The sequence below is a fragment of the Callorhinus ursinus genome, unplaced genomic scaffold, assembly GCF_003265705.2.
Source record: "Callorhinus ursinus isolate GAN/ISIS: 27379988/994484 unplaced genomic scaffold, GSC_fseal_2.0 scaffold11, whole genome shotgun sequence".
In the NCBI taxonomy this organism is placed as follows: Eukaryota; Metazoa; Chordata; class Mammalia; order Carnivora; family Otariidae; genus Callorhinus; species Callorhinus ursinus.
The window spans coordinates 35,754,122-35,776,615 of record NW_027397073.1 but is presented as its reverse complement, the minus strand read 5'-3'; the positions used below and the strand labels follow the sequence as shown (position 1 = coordinate 35,776,615).

General features: G+C 47.0%; 1 protein-coding gene across 5 annotated transcripts in view; it reads left to right on the top strand.

Annotated features, from left to right (window-relative positions):
- Positions 1–22,494, top strand: part of FHOD3 (formin homology 2 domain containing 3) — a 449,329-nt gene that overhangs the window by 371,520 nt on the left and 55,315 nt on the right. For all 5 annotated transcript variants that reach the window (XM_025886682.2, XM_025886681.2, XM_073898306.1 and 2 more), the window contains 2 exons: positions 12,558–12,836; positions 21,258–22,138. In XM_025886682.2, the coding sequence (XP_025742467.1) occupies positions 12,558–12,836; positions 21,258–22,138 (1,160 nt within the window). The remainder of the gene's footprint in view (positions 1–12,557; positions 12,837–21,257; positions 22,139–22,494) is intronic.

Genomic DNA, 22,494 nt, shown 5'->3' with positions numbered 1-22,494 from the left:
GTGCTGTCTACATTGCACACAGAAGTAGTACTTTAGAGATGCATTTGAAAACTTCACCACACCATATTAATTTTATGTCAGGGAAAAATATGTTCAATGGTGATTTTTTTTTCCTTCCCGGACCTGGATTCCTAGATATTTCCAAATGTCTTATTGTTGGGCCTTCGAGATATAAAAATATAACCTACATGGCCATGGCCTACTCACCAGCATTCACCTGGAGGCATTTACAGAAATTACTGACAAGCTGTACTGATATTTTCGCTCACAGATCCAAGCTTTTAAAAGTGCTAGTAAATAGGACTCTTCCTCATCCTCTCGCCTGGAAATAAAATCTAGACCTATAGTTATATCCTGAAATGTTCCATTGGCTTAAATGAATAATCATTTTTCACGTAGGCATCGTTCATCATCACAGCTGTTGTCATTGTTACCAGTCATTGAGCACCTTTGTCACCTTGTGTGACATGTCTTGAGTCTCCTTCAGGTGTAGACACTCTCCTAAGTTACCCAATCCAGGTGGCAGAAATCAGAAACATCTGGTATCCTGTTTCCAATTGGCACAGTAACAATAGACTATCATCAGTCATCAGCCTAATGCATGCTGGTTCCCTTGCATAAAGCTTTTGGACACCTCCAGTCCAGTATTTCATGAATTGGCAGGAAACTAGATTCCTTGTGGTTCTGTGACTCAGGGCGGCCCCACCTCCCCACACCTCACCTGACTGCTACAACTTGATGCCATTTGGTCAGTTAGACAAAATCTCTCAGAAACTCTACCCAAGGCCAAGGCACTACCTGCAACACCTGCTGTGGAACTGCTTTATGAGCCTTTGCAAATCATTGGGTTTTCCTGCCTCACTTTTTCTCTGCCTCTAAAAATGGAAAAGGGCAAAACTTTCCCTTTTTCCCCTCCTATAGAAAATGACCGTTGCCTGCAGCCTGTTTTCGTGCACCATATTTTAAAACATAGTCTTGAATCCTTTCAAAGTAGATCAAGCATGAGTCTTACTTAAGTATGCTTAAGTGAAGACAAAGCATGGAATGGCATTGGAAAAGTTGTTAAAGAATGGTGTGTTGATCATTTCATAGGTAGTAATTAGGTATCAAAAACTGAAGGGTCTGGGGCGCCTGGGTGGCTCAGTCGTTAAGCGTCTGCCTTCAGCTCGGGTCATGATTCCAGGTCCTGGGATCGAGCCCCGCATCGGGCTCCCTACTCGGTGGGAAGCCTGCTTCTCCCTCTCCCACTCCCACTGCTTGTATTCCCTCTCTTGCTGTGTCTCTCTCTGTCAAATAAATAAATAAAATCTTAAAAAAAAAAAAACCTGAAGGCTCTAAGACTTTACAGACTTGTAAGTTAATAAGTTAGCTTGCCACAATTTTGTGGATGGGGGCACAAGAAATGAAACTGCAGGGTCAGAGACAATGGACTTCATTATTCACAGCAATAGTAGTAGCCAGAGTATCAGCATTTGTGCCATTTCTCCTAGCCCCAGTTCCTGCAAGTTGATGTGAGTAGGCCCAAGTGATGGCTGCATACACAGAGAGGAACCTTGAACTTAGGGACCCCACATCTTTTATAGTGGGCAGTAAACATGTCTTCCTTTTGTCCCAGAGGGACACATTATCTTTATCACAGTGAGCTATAAACCAGCCAGTTCTTTGCTTCAGGGGAGACACCACCTGTGTCTTCCAAGGCCATTTGCTATGCACACATCTTTAGAAAGATATCCCAGAACTAAGACTGTCAGTGCCTCTGCTCATAAGACTGCAGAAACACGAGAAACCCATGGAGAATTGTTTCCAAGCATTGGATTATAATGGTTTTTAACCAGATTTACAAATTTGCATCTTAAAAATCTGTTTAACAGAAACAAAATATTCAACTTTAGAACAGGAATTAGCTTGTTTGTTCTTATTTGACAAAAGGAAGGTGCATCAGGAGTTGCAAGACCCAGTCTGGAGGAGGCACTGGGGGTGAATGAGCTTGTCTACATCTGGAGGTGCTAACAGGGAATCTGGAAAGACATCAGTGCCTTTCATCCCAGGTGGGAGCCTTGGGCAGAAGATCCCAGGGACATTCAGGAGGCCTCCGCAGATAGGAACATTGAGCGTTCTTCAGTCAGTGTGGTAACTTTGAATTTCCAGAGTCGTTGACTAAGAACTGAGAAATAACAAAGACGAGTAACTACCCGGTTCCTTGTAGCATTCTTAACCTGTGGTGAGGACCTCGATCACCACTCTTCCACTCCACTTTTCCCTCCAGCACCCCTGCCCCCACTCTACCACCCCTGCCTTTCCCTCACCCACCCTGATAAGGCATTTGTGCAAAATGATAGACTGTTTGCACTGTGGCGGAATAATCACATATTAGCTTTCCTGTCCCTAAAGTATGCTTTTCCAAGAGAACTCCTGGGGTCAGTGACCCTGCAGTGCATCTTAGCTGCCTCTGAACAGGGCACAAATCTTTAGAGCCTTCGGAAGCTGGAACATCCTCTGAGAAACCTGCTTCCACCAGATACAGTTGGAAGTTCCAGTAGATGTTTGTTGACTCTCTAGATCGAGCAGTTCTTGGTCCTTCCTTATGTATCCCCCAGATGATTTCCAGACTCAGCATGTTATTTGGCTTTCATATCTTCTGCATTTCTCATCACTGTTTTCTCATCCTTTATCTATCTTTCTCGTCATTCTGTTTCAGTCTTCTTACTGACTCTTCTCCTGCCTGCCTCCTAAGTATTGGGTTTTTCCAAGGGACCTTTCCCAGCAACCCTCTGTTTTTATACCTAACTTCTGGCCGTTTTCTCAACATCCCCACCTGTGATTCTTAACTACCTACCATATGATGAAAACCTCCAGGTCTGCATCTCCAGCCTTGGCCTTCTTGAGCTCAGGACACATGGATCCAACCTCCTTAGACATCAGCATCTGAATGCTCCACAGATATGTCACACTCAACAGGTGCCCGTCAGGGGCACTCAGATGGGAGATTCACCCATCTCTCACCCGTAAACTCCCTACCCCCCCCAAACCTGTTCATACCTTCCAATCCTCATCGGTTTAGACCATTTCTCTTGGCCTAGTCATTTAAGCTGGAAGCATGCATATTATTTTTCACTCCTCCCTTAATACTCGCACCTACATGCAACCACCAAGTGTTCCTGTGCTTTCTCTCAGCTCAGCCTTCTTTCCTGTCTCCCTGTTGCCAATGCCTTACTCCTGCTCTTAACCATCTCTCATCTGGACCATTTCAGTAACTTCTAATAGATCTCATATCTTCCAGGTTCTTATTAGCAACCCAGCCAAAAAAAAATCGTATCTGTTTTTAAACAGCTCTAGTGGCTCTCCATTATCTATGGCATAAAGACAAGACCTTACATGGCATTCAAGACTTTGGTTATCCAGGCCCTACTACCAGTCTTTTACCTCCACAACCACTCCTACCTGTTACTTTGCATCAGCACCAAACCACAGTCACTACCTGAAAGGTGCTATGTACGTTTCTGTGCTTCTGTGCTCGAGAGCCCTCTTCCTCTTCGTGCCCACGGGGCTCTTAGCCATCTAGTTGAAGCATCTTTTCTAAAGCCTACTTGGATTATCTTATGTGTTTGCCTTACATCTTGGCATGCCAGGGATATAGGGCTTGTCTCACTGTATATGCAATAAATGGTCCGCCCCTCTTCATCTGTGTGTTCCCCAGAGGAGAGCTCATGCCTGCACTCACCTTTGTTATCGCCCAATGCTTGGAGCAGAATAGACATTCGGTAAATGTTTTATGAGCTAGTGAATGAACAAATGGCATGAAAAAATAAAATATATTAATCTGTAGAGACAGCTGTTTCCCCTCTATCCAGAAATTTACTACATGGGTCATGATGGAGGACACATATTTGAAAATCTCATCTACGCTCTAAAGACTGAAGGAAGAATGGTGGGTTAATGTAGAAAGGGAACTGTGGCAGAGAATTAACATACATGGGCCATTTCCTTCTGAGGATCTAACCCTAAAGGAGGAAGAAAATTCAGAGGTTGACTCTTGATAAATTGATAATTAAGATATTTATTCAACCACCTATTAAATTACCTCTTATTTTAAGTGGGTCTTTCTCCATTTTTTTTGTGAAATTTGCCAACAAGTTCAGATAAACTAAGTTGTTGACTAAGTGGATTAGTGACTAAATATAAGTGAAGAAGGGTCAACTGTTTGGGGTGAGAGCTTAAAAGTGAGATTTCTAGTTGTACCCCAATTGTAGGCCAGCTGGTTCTGCTTAGGCATGGTCAGACTTACTGGCAGGAAGAGCTAATATTTTCTTTAGATTATAGTTGTTTTGAGTCCATAATTTCTCTTGGCTAGACCACTTTATCCTGAAAAATATTTGGGGGAAGATATTTTTCACATCTGATTTCCTTATGCCTAGCACAGTGCCTGGCACATCAGAGGTATCAATAAATATTGGTAGAGTGAGTGTTGCTACTAATTACATTAGAACATCTAATTAAAAGTAACTACCTCCCGCTAAGCCTGAAAAAGTGAATTAATCAAAAAACTCAAGTTCAATCAATTTATTTGCTAGCTGTTATTACTCAGGACTATCCATTTTAATGCTAGTGTATACTTTCCAAAATAGCCATTTTGTTTTGATGTCATCGATGTTCTGTCTGGGGCTATGACAAGAGCTAGAGGTGCTCTTGAAATGGATTGCCGGTTTGGCATTAGACAATGTCTCCATCCTTGAGGAAAGGCTTGTCGTCCTCTTTGCTCTTTTGAGAAAATGAGCATGTAGTTAACCTAGAAGCTCCACCAGCCCTACTGGGCATGGAAAGACAAATGTATATTGGAGCTGATCCTGAACTGATCCTGAGCCAAGACAAGATCTCTCTATCTGATTTTAGAAGAATTTAAACAAGCTCAAAGGAAGTCTTCATATCCAGGGGTTGATGTTTGGGGTCATATGGTTCTAGTTCAAGATAATGAGAAAGCAATGATACAATACGGATAGAGTAATGATACATGATACAATAATCTTAAATTGCTTTTTTTTCATTTTCTATTTATAGTGTGAAATAGAATCTATCCATTAACCGATATTGCAATAATTGGACCCGAAACTAGAAACTGTCCTGATAATGCAGAGGAATTACATCCTATACATGTTTAACCAAATGAACTCCATCAGAAGCATAATCTGAGGGGCAAAGGTGGGGGGAGTGAAAAATCACAATTTGAATAGTGCTCGTAATCCTGCCCAACATGCAACTAAGATGTAGGTTTCCATGTGATGAGCATGACATGAGGGCCACGGATCTGTTTTTTTCTTGAGTTATTCCTGACTTTCATGTGCCTCTTATAGTATGAACAGCATGCTGCATCAAATGTGATTTTAGAGTAAGGATTTGTGTTTCGTGGTACTACAAGCCCAATACTTCTCATGGCATTCCATTGAAACTAAATGAACACCTTGATTGTTGGAACTGTGAGGGTTGATATGGTATCTATAAAATGGCATCTTCCAAAAGGCCTTCCAAAAGTAATTTTGGCCACGTAGGGTTTTCAAGAGGTGGTTCAGGCTGAGCCTGTTTAGAAAATCTAGTTCTCAATTTTGAGAATAAAACAGGGCTAAATTTTGAAGACATACGAATTCACTAGACTGATGGATCAGTATTTTGCACATGATCAAGTGGGGTTTTTTTTTTCATTTGTTTGTTTGTATAAAGCTTGAAGAGGCTGAGTTTGAGCCCATCCTAATGAAACTGTTCCCTTAGGGTAGTGATTCTCAACACAGGATGATCCCTGCTGCCCCCTCCTCCACTCCCTCCAAGAGATATTTGGCAGCGTCTGGAGATATTTTTAGTTGTCCCAACTGAGGAGGAGGTGCTATTGGCCTCTAGTGGGTAGAGGCCAGGAATGCTGCTGAACACCCTACAGTGCACAGGACAGCCCTCCCACAACCAAGAATTCTCCAACCCCAAATATCCATGGTATCAAGGCCAAGAAATCCTGCTCTAGAGTGAATGTGAGTGAACAGCTTAGCATGAACTGGCCCAACACCAAAGGCAAAGTCTGAAGAATTTTCAAAGTTGTGAGCTTTTCCTCTTGGGACCTTTTTCACATTTATGTGATTAAACCACAAGTTTAAAGTTGATGGTGTTAGTTATTAGCTCTGAACTGGGGAGGTCCCTGGAATGTACATGATTTGGAGCAACTATTATAGAATTGGCTGGCCCAGCCCTTGGTTTCGTAAGACCCGCCAGAAAGCCAAGTCCTGGCAGAGTCATCGAGACACCATCACAGACTGAAATCAATTGAAGCCACCCAAAGACTTATTAAGTTCAGATCTTTCTATCAGCAATCTATCTCTTCAAAGAAAAGTTGCATGATAGGAGATTCCAACTGGACCTTCTGGACTCAGCTGTCAGGGACATGGATGAAAGCAGACCTGGAACGTTCGTGCACCCTGCATGTTATATTTGTTTGTTTGTCTCTTCAGGAATGATTATGTGCTGCTCCTTTACAGCATAAGTCACCCACCTCACAGTGTACCATCGTGATTAATAGCCTGAGGTTTTCAGTCAGTCCCGTTGGGGTCTAAATCCCAGCTCTGCTTGTCAGTGAGGCTGGAAGGAGATGGACATGCTCAGAGGGTGCCTGAGGGCAGCCAGTGAAGGGACAGTTCACGGAGGTGGGGGGAAGGTCATAGGACCATTGGGTGGAGAAGTCCCCAGAGACGAGCAGCAGTGGGGGACTATCAACACTGCTCCCACCTCCAGGCCTGGAGGAACTGGGTCCATGCCTGGGACTCAGAGCTGTAGCCTTGGGAAGGAGCGCACAGGATAGAAATGGTGGCCTGACCACTTCTGCCAAACTGAGGCCCCACGTGAAGAGAGTGGTGGCATAAATACTCCTCCCTCCCTCCCTCGCTCCCTCGCTCCCTCGCTCCCTCCCTCCCTCCCTCCCTCCCAGCCTCCCGGGGGCAAAGAGCGGAGCAGAGGGCGGCTCTGGAGGAGCAGCTGTGAGCATCCGGCCCACTGTGTAGCCCCGGACAAGTTGCTTAACCTCTCTGGAGAGGTGTCCTCAGTTCTCATATGGGGACACTAATCTTCATGCTGCTGATGTGAGGGCTCCAGAGAGTGGTGTGTATGTGGTTCCAGGGACGCAACAGGGTGTAGAAGGCACTCGGGACCCAGTGCGCTGGGCCTGACATCTAGTGAGGTTTCTGGGACCAGATGAGGAGTTGGTGTTGGGCTTTTGGAGGGACAAAGAGAGCTAGCTGCTAGGAGCCATCCTCTGCCCTGGCCGAATTCCTCCGGGCCTGCTCTCTCTCAGCTCCCTCCCAGCTTTGTGATCTGCGTGAGGGAAGTCCCAGCATCTGACCGGGCGCCCTTTTATATTCTCTCAACAAAAGCAGTGAAGTTTTCCCTCTTTCCCTGTGGTTCTCATGTTGATGGGTTCCCATCCCGCTCCCACGCCCAATCTCCCTGTCCTGTAATGTCTGTTTTCTTCGGATAAAGAATTCCCTTGAGTGCTCGTGTTCCGGTTACAGGTCCATTCCCAGGATGGCGACAACCAGGTTCCTTGTTACTTCTTTCTGAATATACTGTGGATCTCTTCCTTCCAGTGATTTCTTCCACATGACCTAAATTATCCATTCCTGTATCCCTTTATGCAGTTTAATTTTGTTTTTTCTCCTTTTTCTCCTCTCTGCACACCCACCTTAAAATTTAATTTAAAGCCCTTTGAATCAGGTCAGTGCAGGTTCTGGCCAAATACATTTTTCTGGCCTTTGCTAAGCGCATTCTGGCAACACCAGGATCCCATCAGTCTGCTAGTTTAGGATGGGGTCCAGGAAGATGGGTCCTGGTTTTGGATGCCTTTTATGTTGCCAGGCATTTCTTACCGTGTCCTCCCTTCACTTCCACACTCATGCCTAACGCGGGAGGAAGGACTACCTGGCCCCTGGCCCAGGAACTTCTTGCAACTCCTCTCCTTCTAGGCCCAGCCCCAGATCTTCACATCCTTCCTCTGTCTGAGGTGATGGGCGGGCATGGCTGGTGATAGAAAAGCTGGGGGGCCCTGGCAGCTCCTGACTTGCAGGTTTATTGCAGTCACTTCTGACCCTGCATCAAAGGCAGGGCTTCAGGGTCCTTACAGGCATGTGCTCGGGAGTGGGTACCCTGCCCCTTCCTGCCCAACACCATGGCCTGGGCCTTCACTCTTTTCTCCCCAGCCTTGCTTTCTGAGGGCAACATGAGAGGCCTCCCCACAGAGGGGTTGTGTGGATTTAGTAGCCTGTTCACGTGAGGTGTGCTCAGCTGCAGTCCTCAGATGCTGACACGTTACGTCCCCCAGTGGCTCTCTGGCGTGGGGAACAGCTTCCCATTGGCGCCATGTTTTTATTCATCATCGTCTGTTGAGCCCATGTCTGGCATTCGCTTCTTCCTCCTCGGTCTCTGTCTTCAGGGTTTATTTCCTGGACTATGTGCTCCGCACGACTGAGGAGCTTCATCCATAGCACCAGGCATGTGTCAGCTGTCCCAGCGGGAAGTGTTTGCCTGTGTCTACCTATAGCTGCCATCACTGCCCTCAGCGTGATGTCCCAGGTCCTCACCCCACCTTGCAAGGCCCATTGCCAGAGCTCCAACGCCAGGTCGCTTTCCTTCCTCCAGCATGGACCATGCTCCTGGTCTCTGCACATGCTCTTCCCTCTGCCCAGAATATTCTCATGTCCGCTCTTCCCCCTTTTAACTCATTTTCCTCCTTGGAGACCCTGCCTAAAAGTCATTTTGGCACAGCAACTTATGTTCCTTCCCAGGCCTTGCCAAAGTCCCTTGCCATACCCCCCCCAGCCCCCCAGGGCACCATGCTTTTGCTTTTAGCACACTGTCGTGTGTATAGATATGTTTAACTGTGTCTGGGTGAGCCAAGGGGCTGGGATTTCCATGTTCATTGGTGGTAGGGTTCCCCCACCTTTGCATGCAAAGGCCATGGCCAGGCACATAGGTTCTCTCTGCTCCTCTGTAATCCCTATGATGGCAAGCACTGGGTCTGTCACTTGTGTCTCTCATGTATCACTGTCTTTCACCACCAACACCATTGTTAGGCTAGAGAAAGGCTCATTTAATATAAGGACGGGCAATAGTGGGAAGTTGTGAGCAGTTTCCACCCCTAGGTATTGAGAAATGCCTTAGCTCTCCTTCGGGCTCCTCCTGGAGACTCATAGGATACAGTTCCTCCTGCTTCCTGGGCACTCCGTGAGGGTAGATGATACTTTTTCCCTGTCTGCCCAGAGTGGGGCAGCCTGGCAGAGGGTAGTGACTCAAGAAATGGGTGTGTATGTGTGGATGGGGTGCTGATGAGAGAGGTCCTGATGAAAGAGAATGGGAAAGGGGAGCAGAAATGCTCTGGAACTCGGGGTGTGGTCTCCGGGAGCTTCCTGGGTGTCAGCAAAGCCTTTGTGAGCAGATGTCGGCCCAGTACTGTGCTGGGGGCTTGTGGACATGAGAGGAAGGTCAGGTCTCAGCCCTCGGGGACCTTTTGCCCTTGTCATTCCTGTGTTTGGTTAATGCAGCTGCAGAAGGGCCCTGCCATGGATCCCTGCTGCTCCTTCCAGGGGACCCCTGTCATTTGTTATCCAGTGCCTTCTCTTGGGTGCCCGGCGACATACCACTGTGATCCCCGTTGATGGGTTTTTACGTCCTGTTTCCCTAGCCAAGGAGTGAGCCCTCTGAAAGCCGGGATGTGTGTTCTGTCAGTGACAAGTGTGCCGCCTGGTGTGTGTGGGGCAGGTATTTGTCAGGAAGGAGCAACAATATGTGTTTGCTCTCACACCGTCGCTCTCTAGCTTCACTGGTTTTGCTTGACTCGAATGTGTGTGAATATTATTTGTCCATCGCTAGGACAACCTCATGTGCCACAGATTTGCAGTCGGGCCTCGTGCTGCAGTCTGCATTCTGGTCAGGAGGCGGTTTTGGAGATGCCTACCTCCCCAGCAGTAATGACACAGAGAAACCACCTGGTGGTCGGATCACACACAGAAATGATTCCACGAAGTGAGGCCCTAGTGGGGGGGGGGGTGGAAATTGCTTAGGGTTTTAGCCATAAGCATGCGTGGCTCTCTAGCATGTGCGTGTCCGTTACCACACCTGTCCAGACCGCCACTGCTCATCGGGCCAGAGTTGCTGCTTCCACGGAAGGAAACATGATGGTGGCGTGTGCATGGGCTGAAGTCACACCGCCACCAAATCATGGGTTTTTCCTACTTCGTGTGCCTAGTCTCCTGGGGATGGGGAGTAGACACAGGCTTATGGCAACCCACCGCACCCATCTCCCCGTCAGTGATAAAGCCCCATGGAGGCACCCCAGCCAGTGTTCGCCATATGCTCACCAGTTAAAACTCAAACGCCTGCCACATGCTAGACTGTTGGAAACACATTTTTGTTTTGATGTGGCTATTCTGAAGTAAATGTGCACAAGGACATATGCCTTCTGTCAACCACTGGATGACGGTGGTATTGGTAACACGGTGCTTCTGCCATGCTTGTAAATGAAGGGGTGTTTGTAGCTCCTTGCTAAATATTTTATTATCAGATGAAGAAGAACTCACCATAAAAATTTCTCTGATACCAAAGGGAATTTTTCTCAAGGATGTATTCACTCTTTCCCTGTGCTCAGCTCAGTCTTTGCTTTTGAAGAAGAGTGTCTGACAGTACCATGCTTAGGTATGTGGGCTCACGGTTGTATGTCCTTTGGTTTCCTCCTGCTACTGCCAAGCAGCACATCTCGGCCTAGAAACTTTGTCCTCATATCACCAGTTCTTGGGGACACCCAGCAGGGGCAGCCAGTAGACAGCAGAGGGCCTTTGCTGCCATGGTCTGCCTTCCTCCTGTCTCCCAGGGAAGCAGGTTCCTGTACTAGACTAGAAGATGTACAACCTGTCATGAAGCCACAGGCAGGTGGGAGGGAGAGGCCTTCTGTGACCTCTACACTCAGTTCCTACCTAAAGGGCACTGGAGAGACTCTCCTGGAGGAGTCATTCTTCCTTTGGTGGTTGGAAGCTACCCAAGGACATAAAGAGAAGCTGACGTTGCACCTTCTCCAATTCCCTCTTTCTCAGAGGAAGGCTGCCTGGGAGAAGATGAGGGGTGGGTGAATTGGACCCCGGGAGTCCTGGCAGAATGACTTCTGGGTGGGAAGCTGAGGGCAGCTGGGCTCCCTGCCCAGTGAGGCCTGAGCTCTCCTCTCCCGTAGCAATGGCAGTGCCTGGCCTGCTGGAGGGCCTCTTCTGCCAATTCCATTGCCAGCCATCCCCACTCACCTGAGCCAGCAGGTTGCCTCCACAGAGGGAGCACCCTGATCTGCTTGTCCTCCTAGGGTCTGGGCAGGTTTCCTACGGTTCCTGCCCCATGCAGATCCTGCTGGATTTCTGTATTTGTGTAGCATATGCCTAGGGCTTGAGCACACACTCTTGGGGCACACTGCCATGAGTCCAGCAATGTGGTTTGGTCCAGGCCTGAGGATCACTCTCTCAGGAGTGACCTGTCTCCCTCTGGCCTTCACATGTGGCAGTTCGCTCAGGATTTTCTGTATTCTCAATCATTTTGCTACCCATACACAGTGAACAGCTGAGAATTTTGCTCAGTAAAACCACGCAAAGCCATACTATGCCATTTTCCTGTTCTGTAGAGGATGGCACACATGGGAGCATGAACATTTTACCTTGCTATGAGCATCAAATTTCCAGTCTTGATAGGTTTACAAATAGTCCTCTGTCTGAGATTCTCCTGAACAACTTTCAAAGTCATGGGCTAATCAAATTATGAGCAAACCTAATTCAAGCAAAGGGCGACAGTCCTCATTGGTTTGGCTACCGATAAAACATAGGGCAGCTCCTGGTGTGTAACAAATTACCACAAACAGCGATTCAAAATAGACCCATTCATTATCTCACGGTTTCCGTAGGTCAGAAGTACAGCAGGGTGCAACTGGGTGCTCAGCCCTGGGTATGACGAGGCTCCACTCAAGGCTGTAGCTGGCCTGTCTCTCACCGGGAGGCCCTGGGAAGAATCCACCTCCGGGTTCATTTAGGTTGTTGGCAGAAGTCCGTTTCTTGGGCTCACAAGCCCAAAGTCCCTGTTCTTTGTTTTATGTTGGCCAGGAATTACTCTCAACTTCTAGAGGCCACTCACACTCCATGTCTGTCACATCACCCCTCCATCTTTAAAGCCACATGCTTCTAATCTCTCTGACTTTGTTTTTTTGTGGCCAGCCAGAAAACACTGTGCTTGTAAAAGTCTCACCAGATTGTATCAGGCCCCTCTAGATAATCTCCACATCTTAGAGTCAAGTGACTTGACACTGTTCCATCAGCTGCCCGATCCCTTCCCAGCAGTGCCTAGAGGAGTGTTTGGCTGAATGGCCAGGGGATGGGAATCCTGGGGACCATCTTTAGAAATCTGCCCACAACAAGCTGCAGAGAGAAATCCACGTCATGTCTTTCACACCTCACTTGACATTGCCAAGAAATTCCTGTTGTGATTATAATCTCCATTGTTGTCTCCACCAGCGAGTGCTGGGGATCCTGAGCCTGGACCGGAGGCGGAGGTGGGGCAGGGTACGCATGAGGCGAGCCCAGAAGTAGCGCCGGCCCGCGTGGCAGCGGAGAAGGAAGTGGAGCGCACGCTGGAACAAGAGCTGGAAGAGCGGGCCTCCCTCAGTGAGAAAGAGAGGCAGAGCGAGGAGGTGAACGAGAAGGACAACTGCTCGGCCTCCAGCATCTCGTCCTCCAGCAGCACGTTAGAGAGGGAGGAGAAGGAGGACAAGCTCTCCAGGGACAGGGGACCTGGTAATACAGCCCCTTTTCTCAGTAAATACGTTCCAGGGAACCCTGGGTGGGGGACTTGGTTTGCTGGCCACTGAGATGACCCTGCTGGCTCAGCTCGCTCCCTGGGCTGTGTCCCCTGGTGTCGGGAGGTGAAGGGTGTGGCCACACTCTGGGCAGCCCTCAGCTTCCTGCCCCGTGGGGTGGTGGCCCCCATGCCCTGTGCCATGCTGTCGTACCAGGTGGGAAAAGGGCCCAGTAATGAGGACAGCAAAGGACTTTTCCTGAGGAATAAGTCCCAAAAGAGAACTTCCTCATTTCCTTCTAATTGCTTGTTAATAGTAAATGTAGCTTTTTTCTGGGTTAAATTTAGACGTACGTCATGTTGCTATCTGCTCCCTTGGAGGTTTCGTCAGTGAAGTGTGCTAAGCCATTATGATGGACATTGCAGACCACAGCAATGTGTTTGTTAAAATGAACTGAATGAGTGCTTCTAGAAAGTGGCAGTTCAAAGTGTGCTGAAGTCAATTTGATGTACTCTAGTGGAATATACATGGTTTAAGTAACTTTCTGCAGTATGCTCAGGGCTGCTCTTTAGTTAGAAAGTATCTGCTTTTCTTTATGAAATTAGATCTTTTTGGCATTATAGCTGATATTCATTCAGTTCATCTGTGTCATGGCAACTATATGATGAGAGACCAAATGGAATGTTAATCCTCCCTGGGGACTCGGGGAGGGTGCCACAGAGGATTATAGGAATTGTAAAGGATTCATACCATCATTTGAATTATGGTTCACATGCAACACCAGAGGGTTGGTTTTCCTACCCACGACTTGCATGCTGTTGAGATGACAGCCACCTCTCTCAACTAACACCCTCCACCAGGGGAGGCATGTCTTACTGGCCAGCCTTCATTAACCTACAGGCTGATACACACACAAGGAGCCTATGTCTTGGGCTCAAAGTGCATCATGAAGGCTCCACAAGGGCTTGCCAGCTGATGCCATGACCCATGCATGCCTCATTAGCTCACAGATTAAGAATACATGGTCTCTGAAGCTTGTATGTGTGCATGAAAATTGAATGAATGAATGAATGGAGCTATAATGCCTGCCATGAGACCTATCAATCAATGTCTTAGTCCTAGCTGATATTTGAGTTTTTACCAGCCATATTAATAAGTTTTATTCTTTATATTGCTGGTCATTATGATGCACTGAAGAAGAACTGAAAGACTTTATTAGCTTGCATCTTAGTAATTATTGCATTGAAAATCTCGTGTCTGGTTGAAGATGTATGTGCTAGAAGGTAGTACATATATTGATATTTACTTAATTTTCTTTCAAAGTCAGATGGCAGTTAGTCTCCCAAATTGTACTTGTTAGAATTCACATTTAATGTGATTAGGGTCACAGTACAGGGGGTCAGGTCGGGTAAGTCTTCTTGATCAGTTTGGTCTTAAGTCATGTTTTATTATAAATAGCTGTAGGAATTATTCGTCATCACTAGTTTTAGGAAGCCTAAAACATACCAACAAGTTGGGTTAGTGAAAAGAAGCCAAGGAACAGAACTTTCTTAGATCAGGATTGTCCAATATTTTTCCAAATAAGGGCAACTTTCCAAAAATGGAGACTCTACTCCCAGTGAAGAACCATTGACTTTCTACCAAAAGCTGGTGTCCAAGAGTATTGACTCAGGAATTAGGGCTTTGCAGTGACTTTTTTTCTGCTTCAGTCTGGGGCTATTAAAAGATGCGATCATGTTTATTTGTTGTAGCTTCTTAGCTCCTAGAAAATCCTACTGCTCCCAGGCACCATCAGCAGCTGTGAAGTCAGGCAGCTCTTAGCTTACAGAGTGTTCTCAAATCACAAAAGCAATCCTAATGATCCTAATGATTGTATCCATTACTCCAAAATGAATCTGTAGGGCTTGAAAGAGTCTCAACTTATTCTGGTTGTGTGGCTTTCTTTTTGTCTCGTATGTTCCGCTCCATGGTGTTCGTGTGAGAGGTTTTATCGTAGCATTTGTTACACTTTGCTGTAATGCCTTCTATAACTGTCCTTTACCTCCACTTGAATGTAAGCTTTGTGAGGATGGGGATGTCCCTCTTGCTCATTGTGAGTCCTCACTTCCTCCAGGAAGTGGAGGAAGTGAGGACTCACTAGCTGTAGGACTGGACATAGTAGATGCTCAAAAAAAACCACTGATGAATAATTGAATGAAGAGGCATCTGGCTAAGATAGAGCAGCTCTATTGTTCCCAGTTCCTTCCTCTGACAACTAAACTAGGAACACCCTGGGCATAACCCAACAATCAACCATAGGAGGACTCCGAAAATTGGAAAGAAGGCAGACTGTCTAAGGGCCTTTGGACTTTAATGACATGGCAGTGAAGCTCTAAGTAAATCCTAGTCCCATAGCCAAAGAATTGGGAAAAGGATTGCCTAACAGAACAGATAATCTTTTTGGCTATAAATACATTGCCCTACCCCAGAAAATTACTAACGGAAAATCTGCTACTGTACTACTCCTCCGCCACCTGGTAGTTTCAGTGGGACCAAAGAGGAAGTGATCTGCTATAACCTCCACTCCATGGAAACAGGAGTGACACAGTTCCCATTCTCCCCTCCCTCCAACTCTGTGGTGTCCGTGGGACTCAGGAGGGAGCTAGTCCTCTATCCCCTGCCCAATAGAAGCCAAGAGTGCTCTCTCAATTCCTTGCTGGGGTAGTTCTGGCCTAATGGAGAATTGATACTCCATCCCCTACGGGGCAGAAGCAAGTGGCATCCCAGTTCCCCTATCGGGGTAGTGTCAGTGGGGTCCTATAGAGATCTGAGCTTACACCTTCACCCAGTAGGAGAGAGACTTGAGGCAGTGGAAGAGGACTAACCAGCATTCTGTTGCCCCTGCCCTCCTTCTCTGACACCAGCTGGGCCCAGCAGGGAGCTCAGTCTCTATCCCCACCTGGCATAAAAAAGGTAGAATGATGTGGTTGGAGGTAGAACTAGTCTCCAATCTATTCTCCCCAACCCAGAATCAGTAGAGACCAATGGGAAGGTGAGCCTTCGCCTCCACTTGCAGGCAATGTGAGTAAGTGTTCCACTTTCACTGGGAAGATGCCAGTGGGGTCAAGGGGCTGCTGCACCCCCACCCTGCCCATCTGCAGTGAGGGTGAGTCAGCCCTCTTGCTGGGGTGGTGACAGTCGGACCCAGTAGGGAGCTGAACATCTACCCCCACCAAGACCTGTACACCACAACTAAACAGGGTGAGCGCCTGCTGAAAGAGAAAACGTGATCCAGAGTCTAGCAAGTAATCCCCAAAATATCCAGGACACACTCTAAAATCACTTATATCAAGAACTAGGGCAATCACAACCTGAATGGGAAAAGACAAACAACAGATGCCAACACCGAGATCAGCTGGATGTTGGAATTATCGACAAGATAATTTTAAAGCACCCATCATGATAATGCTTCAGTGAACGGTTCCAAACATTCAGGAAACATATGAAAGAAATGAAATATCTTAGCAGAGAAATAGAAGATATTAAAAAGAACCAAAGAGAAATTATAGAACTGAAAAATACAATGACCAAAATAAAATACTTGTTGGGCTCCGTAGTAGATTGGAGACAATAAAGGAAATAATCTGTGCAGTTGAAAACAGATCAGTAGAAATTACCAAATCTGAATAACAGAGGGGAAAATAGACTAAGGAATGAACAGAACCTCAGGGACCTGTAAGACTGTATCAACAGAACTAACATTCATTTCATCAGAGTCTGAGAGGGAGAGGAGAAAGCCTGCAGGGCTGGAAAAATACATGAAGAAATAATGACTGAAAATTTCCCAAATTTGGCAAAAAGCATAAACCTCCAGATTCAAGAAGTTAAGCAAATACTGATGGGGATAAATCCAGAGAAATTCACACCAAAACAAATGATAAACTTCTGAAAACTAAAAACCGAAAATAAAAAATCTTGAAAGGGAGTAGGAAGAAAAATGTGTTACCTATAGAAGAACACCAATTCAGATGTTTCGTCTGAAACATGGAGGTGAGCAGGAAGGGGCACAGCATTTGTCAAGTGCTGAAAGACGAGAATTATCAACCCTGAATTCTGGATCCAGCAAAAGTAGCCTTTAAGAACGAAGAGAAAATGAGGACATTCTCAGTTAAAGAAAAACAAGGAGAATTTGCCACTAGCAGGCCATTCTTAAAGAACGGCCAAAGGATGTTCTCTGAACAGAAAGAGAATGATGACAGAAGAAGGCTCGGAATTTGGGGAAAAAAAACAGAACAATGGAATAGGTAAAAATAGTAAATAAAAAAGACTGTCTTTTGCCTCATAAGTTTCTTAAATCATATGTGATGGTGGAAGCAAGAATTAGAATGTGATGTGTTGTGCTCAAGTATGTAGAGGAAATACTTAAGACAATACTGTTTTTAAAGTAGGGTAAAATGATCTAAAATGGAATTAAGGGTTCTATGCTTCAAAGTAGTAGAACATCAATACCAGCACACAGAGAAGTTAGTGTTTATATCGTAATTCCTAGAGCAACTGCTAAGAAAATTATAGGAAGCAGTGTACTCAAAAACAGTAAAAGTCAAATTGAAATTCTAAAAAATATTCAGGTAACCCACCTGTGACCCAAAATGGAGAAACAGGAACTAAAACAAAGGGAACGAACAAAAAATAGACAGACTGAAGCCCTAACATAATAATTTATTTTTTTTTAAAGTAGTTGCTATACCTAACATGGGGCTCGGATCCACAGCCTCAGGATTGAGAGTCACATACTCTACCAACTGAGCCAGCCAGGTGCCCCAATAATCACTTTAAATTAAAAGATGGAGATTTGCAGAGTGGATAAAAATATAACCCAACTATATGCTATGTATACAAGAATCCTTTTAAACATAAGGGCATAGGTAGGTGGAAAGTTAAAAGTTGGGAAAAGATATACCATGCTACCATTAATCAAAGAAAAGCAGGAGAGGCTATATTAATATCGGATAAAGTAGACTTCAGAGCAAAGGAAATTACTAGAGACAAAGAAGCAACACTACATAATGATCCAAGAAGACCTAAGTGAATAAAGAGAATAAGGGAGAAAACCAGCATTTATTTTTTTTTAAAGATTTTATTTATTTATTTGACACAGAGAGAAAGAGACAGCGAGAGAGGGAACACAAGCAGGGGGAGTGGGAGAGGGAGAAGCAGGCTTCCCACCGAGCAGGGAGCCCGATGTGGGGCTCGATCCCGGAACCCTGGGATTATGACCGGAGCCGAAGGCAGATACTTAACGACTGAGCCACCCAGATGCCCTGAAAACCAGCATTTAAAATATTACCTGATTGTGTCCTTTTCTTTTTCCTTTTCCACTTTATGGGCTGCAGCCCCTGACCTCAAAGCAGTCTTCCTATTTATAGGACTGTCTGGCTAGTTATAGGAACTCCAGATACCCAGATTTTCCCATCATGTCCTCAAATGCTGTGTCTTCCCTCTTTTCTTTTCTTTTCTTTTCTTTTTTTTTTTAGATTTATTTGTTTATTTATTTGACACAGAGACAGCTAGAGAGGGAACACAAGCAGGGGGAAGCGGCAAAGGGAGAGGGAGAAGCGGTCTCCCGGCTGAGCAGGAAGCCTGATGCGGGTAAAGTAAAGCTGCTTATCAGAGTTGTTTGTCTGCGGGTCCATCCCAGGACCGTGGGATCATGACCTGAGCCGAAGGCAGATGCTTAACGACTGAGCCACCCAGGCACCCCTGTGTCCTCCCTCTTTGATGGTGGTTGTCTCCTAAGTGTATTCTTTGAAACCTGCAAGAGGGTTCAAGAGCTCCTTGTTCGGGTATTGGTCCTTTGGTGAGGTTAGGTCATTGCTGAGCAGAGGACAAAGCTACAGAGGAAACAGAGCACCAGGGGACCTCTGTGCTCCCCAATAATGCCTCCTCTGAGATCAAGGCAGGGCCATGTTGGAGAGACCAGTGTCCCTCCCAGCATGTTTGATTGGGCCATTCTCCTTTGGTGGAACAAAAGCTCCTGATGCGCATGTCCGTGGCCTAGGTCCCTGCCATCCCCCAACACAAGTATCCACAGAGGCCTTGGGTATATGATGGAACTCACATCCTGAATGCCTGCCAAACAGTCCTGCTGGCCCTTAGGAAGCAAACTCAGAGGAATAACATTCCTGACCATTCATTGATTCATTGATTCATCCTAGATGCTGGGAGTACAACAGTGAACAACAGCAACAACAAAACCCCAATCCCTGCTCTTACAGAGTTTACATTCCAATGAAGAGGATGTTTTAACAATTATAACTGTTCCAGTGGTAGGACAAAGGCAGCAATAAAATAAATAAGGAAAATGAGGCAGTAATAAGTGCTCTGGTGACGAATGCCGGAAAGGGCGATAAATGGCACTGGGGAGAAGGAGGGAGTGTTGCACAATTTTAAATAAGGTGGTTGGGGAGGACTTCATTGGGAAGATACTGTTTGAGCAAAGACCTAAAAGGAGGTTGAGAAGCAAATTGTATGGTTAAATGGGTGCCGCTTGTCCTGGGATGGGCAAAGGCCCTGAGGCCAGACCATGCCTGGTGAGGTCTAGGAAGGTCAAGCAGCTACTGTAGCTAAAGAGGTCCAGGTTCGGCAAGAAAATTAAGGCGTGTTCACGCAAGGCTTGGGAACATTGAAAGGTCACTGGGTTTTTACTTGGTGAAATGTGACAGCATTAAAAGTCTTTGAGCAGAAAGATCTGATCAGACATTTTACCACATGGCATTGCTGTTAAGAACTGACTCTCAAGGGACGTGCACGGAAGTTGGGACCAGCTAAGGGACACTCCTGCAGTGTTGCAGGCAAGAAACCGTGCTGGCTCAGACCAGGACCACAGCAGGGCAGGTGATGAGAAAAGTGGGTGGATTCTGGATGTGACTTGAAGATTTAGCTAACAGGATACCCTGCTGTGTTAGATGCGTGCATGAAAGAACAGGAGGAGTCCGATGACAGATTTTTGGAATTGACAGCAGGATGGATGAAAGTTGCCATGTCTGAGATAGGCAAGGGCTGCAGGAGAAGCAGGTTTGGAGAGAGGGTGGGGATGAGGGCAGAGGTGGTAGCTAAAGCCGGAAGACTGGATGAGACGGGAACTAAGTGTACAAGGACACAAGAGGTCCAAGGACATTTAACGGGCAAAGATAAGGAGGAACTGGCATAGGAGATTGAGAAAGAGCAGCCAGAGAAAAGGCAGCAGACCAGGTGAGTAGAGTGTCCTAGAAGTCACCTGAAGGATATAAGTAAAGGAGGGAGTGAGCTGCTGGGTCTAGTGTAGCACCAAAGTCTTCGGCCGCCTGGGAAGGAGCAGCTGTGAAAAGTGGTGAGAGCAAAAACTTCATTAGACTGGGTTCAAGAGAGGGAATAAGGAGAAAACTTGGAGCAGTGAGACAAACAACTCTGATAAGCAGCTTTACTTTAAAGGAAAGGAGAAAAGTTGGATTATAGCTGAGGGCTAAGTGGAGTTGAGTTTTTTTTGCTTTTTTTTTTTTAAGATGGGTGAAATTATACCATGTTTATATGCCAGCAGGAAGGTCTAGTGGGAGGAACATGGGAAATGCAGGACAGAGAACTGCAGGAATGGCTTCCAGATGCACATGTGGAGTGGTTGACTCTGCTGAAGGGGATGGTTTACCGGCAGTCACAGGAGGGAGGCCATGGTTGGGGTTCAGGTGCGGGTGGCGGGGAGCAAGGGGAGGCTGGATGAGACCCTGGAAGATCTCTTCTGACTTCTTCCATTAAGCTGTTGAACTAGGAAGCAAGGCTATGCTGGTTTGCAGATGAGATGGTGGGGAGGTTAGAGGAGAGAGGGGAGGTGGGAAAAGGAGAGGTCGTGGGTGAGGCTGCCAGGCAGCAGTAAGGGTTTCCTGAAGACTGGTGCCCATGGACTTAAGGTATGACCAGTGTTTCCCCAGGCGTTTGATCTGCGCTGATGCAGATGTGGAGTATGGGGGGGAAACAGACATAACTCTGCAGCCTTTCCAACACCTGTCCTGTGGTGGGTGAGGGAGCATCTTCCTTGCCTTCCTGTGTCTAGTTAGGACAGAAGCCCCTTAGTTACCTGTGGCTGGGCGGGTCCTGACTCGCTGTCATGGGTGGGCAGGAAGAGTGAGGAAAACACTCCCATGAGCCAGGTGGGAGCCAAGAGTGGTATCCTACCTACAAGAGTCTTGGGTCCTGGAACAGGTCATTGCGACTTTGATGCAACATCTCTTCCTGGTCAAGAGCATCCTGTCAGCTGTGACCACCTGCCTCTTCAATCGCTTTATTTCAGTGTCTTCTCTGAAGTCACTCTGTGTGTGAGGCCTCCGTTATTACCTAATTGGTTTCTCATGAGATTGAGGCACCTGCCACTTGGCTCACTTTGTTTTTTTCCTCTCCTATATGCTTTCAGGCTTGTGGTCGGCGGGTGTTCAGGATGCCGGTGTAAATGAACAGTGTGGCGACATCCTCACCAACAAACGGTTCATGCTGGACATGCTGTATGCCCATAACAGAAAGCCCACGGATGACGAGGAGAAGGGGGAGGGCGAGAGCGGGAGGACTGAGCCCGGTGCGGAGGCGGTGGCCAGCCTGGCTAGCAGGATATCCACCCTGCAGGCCAACTCTGTGGCCCAGGATGAGAGCGTCAGGAGGGTGGACGTTGGCTGTCTGGACAATCGGGGCAGTGTGAAAGCCTTCGCTGAGAAATTCAACAGCGGGGACCTAGGGAGAGGGTCCGTCTCCCCTGACCCCGAGCCTAATGACAAGGTCCCAGAGAAAGCATCCACACAGCCGAAGACAGAATCTGACTACATCTGGGACCAGCTCATGGCCAACCCGAGGGAGCTCAGAATCCAAGACATGGACTTCACCGACCTGGGGGAGGAGGATGATGTGGACGTCCTGGACGTGGACCTGGGTCCCAGGGAGGCCCCGGGGCCGCCGCCCCCACCCCCACCCACCTTTCTGGGTTTGCCGCCCCCGCCCCCACCGCCCCTGCTGGACAGCGTGCCTCCCCCTCCAGTCCCTGGTAATTTATTGGCTCCTCCTCCAGTAGTCAACGCTCCTCAGGGCTTAGGGTGGCCCCAGGTCCCCCGGGGTCAGCCGGCATTCACCAAGAAAAAGAAGACCATCCGTCTCTTCTGGAATGAAGTGCGGCCGTTCGAGTGGCCATGTAAGAACAACCGGCGCTGCAGAGAATTCCTGTGGTCGAAACTGGAACCCATCAAGGTGGACACTTCCAGGCTGGAGCACCTGTTTGAGTCTAAATCTAAGGAACTGTCCGTCTCCAAGGTACCGCTAGCATCCCAAATGCTTCTTGATTTGCAGAGTTCCTTTCCACTGTTGAGTAGGGCTGAGAGATCTGTTGTATTTAAAAATCCCTTCGTGCTGCTTTGGCTATGTGGTGGGGGGAGAAAAGGTGGTCAGTATAAAAATCTGACCTTTTAGAGATTAGTCTGTGCCCTATACTAGAGGTAAGATGCATGAGTACAGGACCCTTGATTGGCTAACATGGACGGCAGCCTACAAACACCGTTAGGCAAAGTAGCTTTCAAAGAACCAAAAAACCCAGAGGAAAAGATAGAACAATTCACCAGAGAACATTAGCATAGCCCAGTCGTAGACGCTGACATTAACTGGAGGAAAGT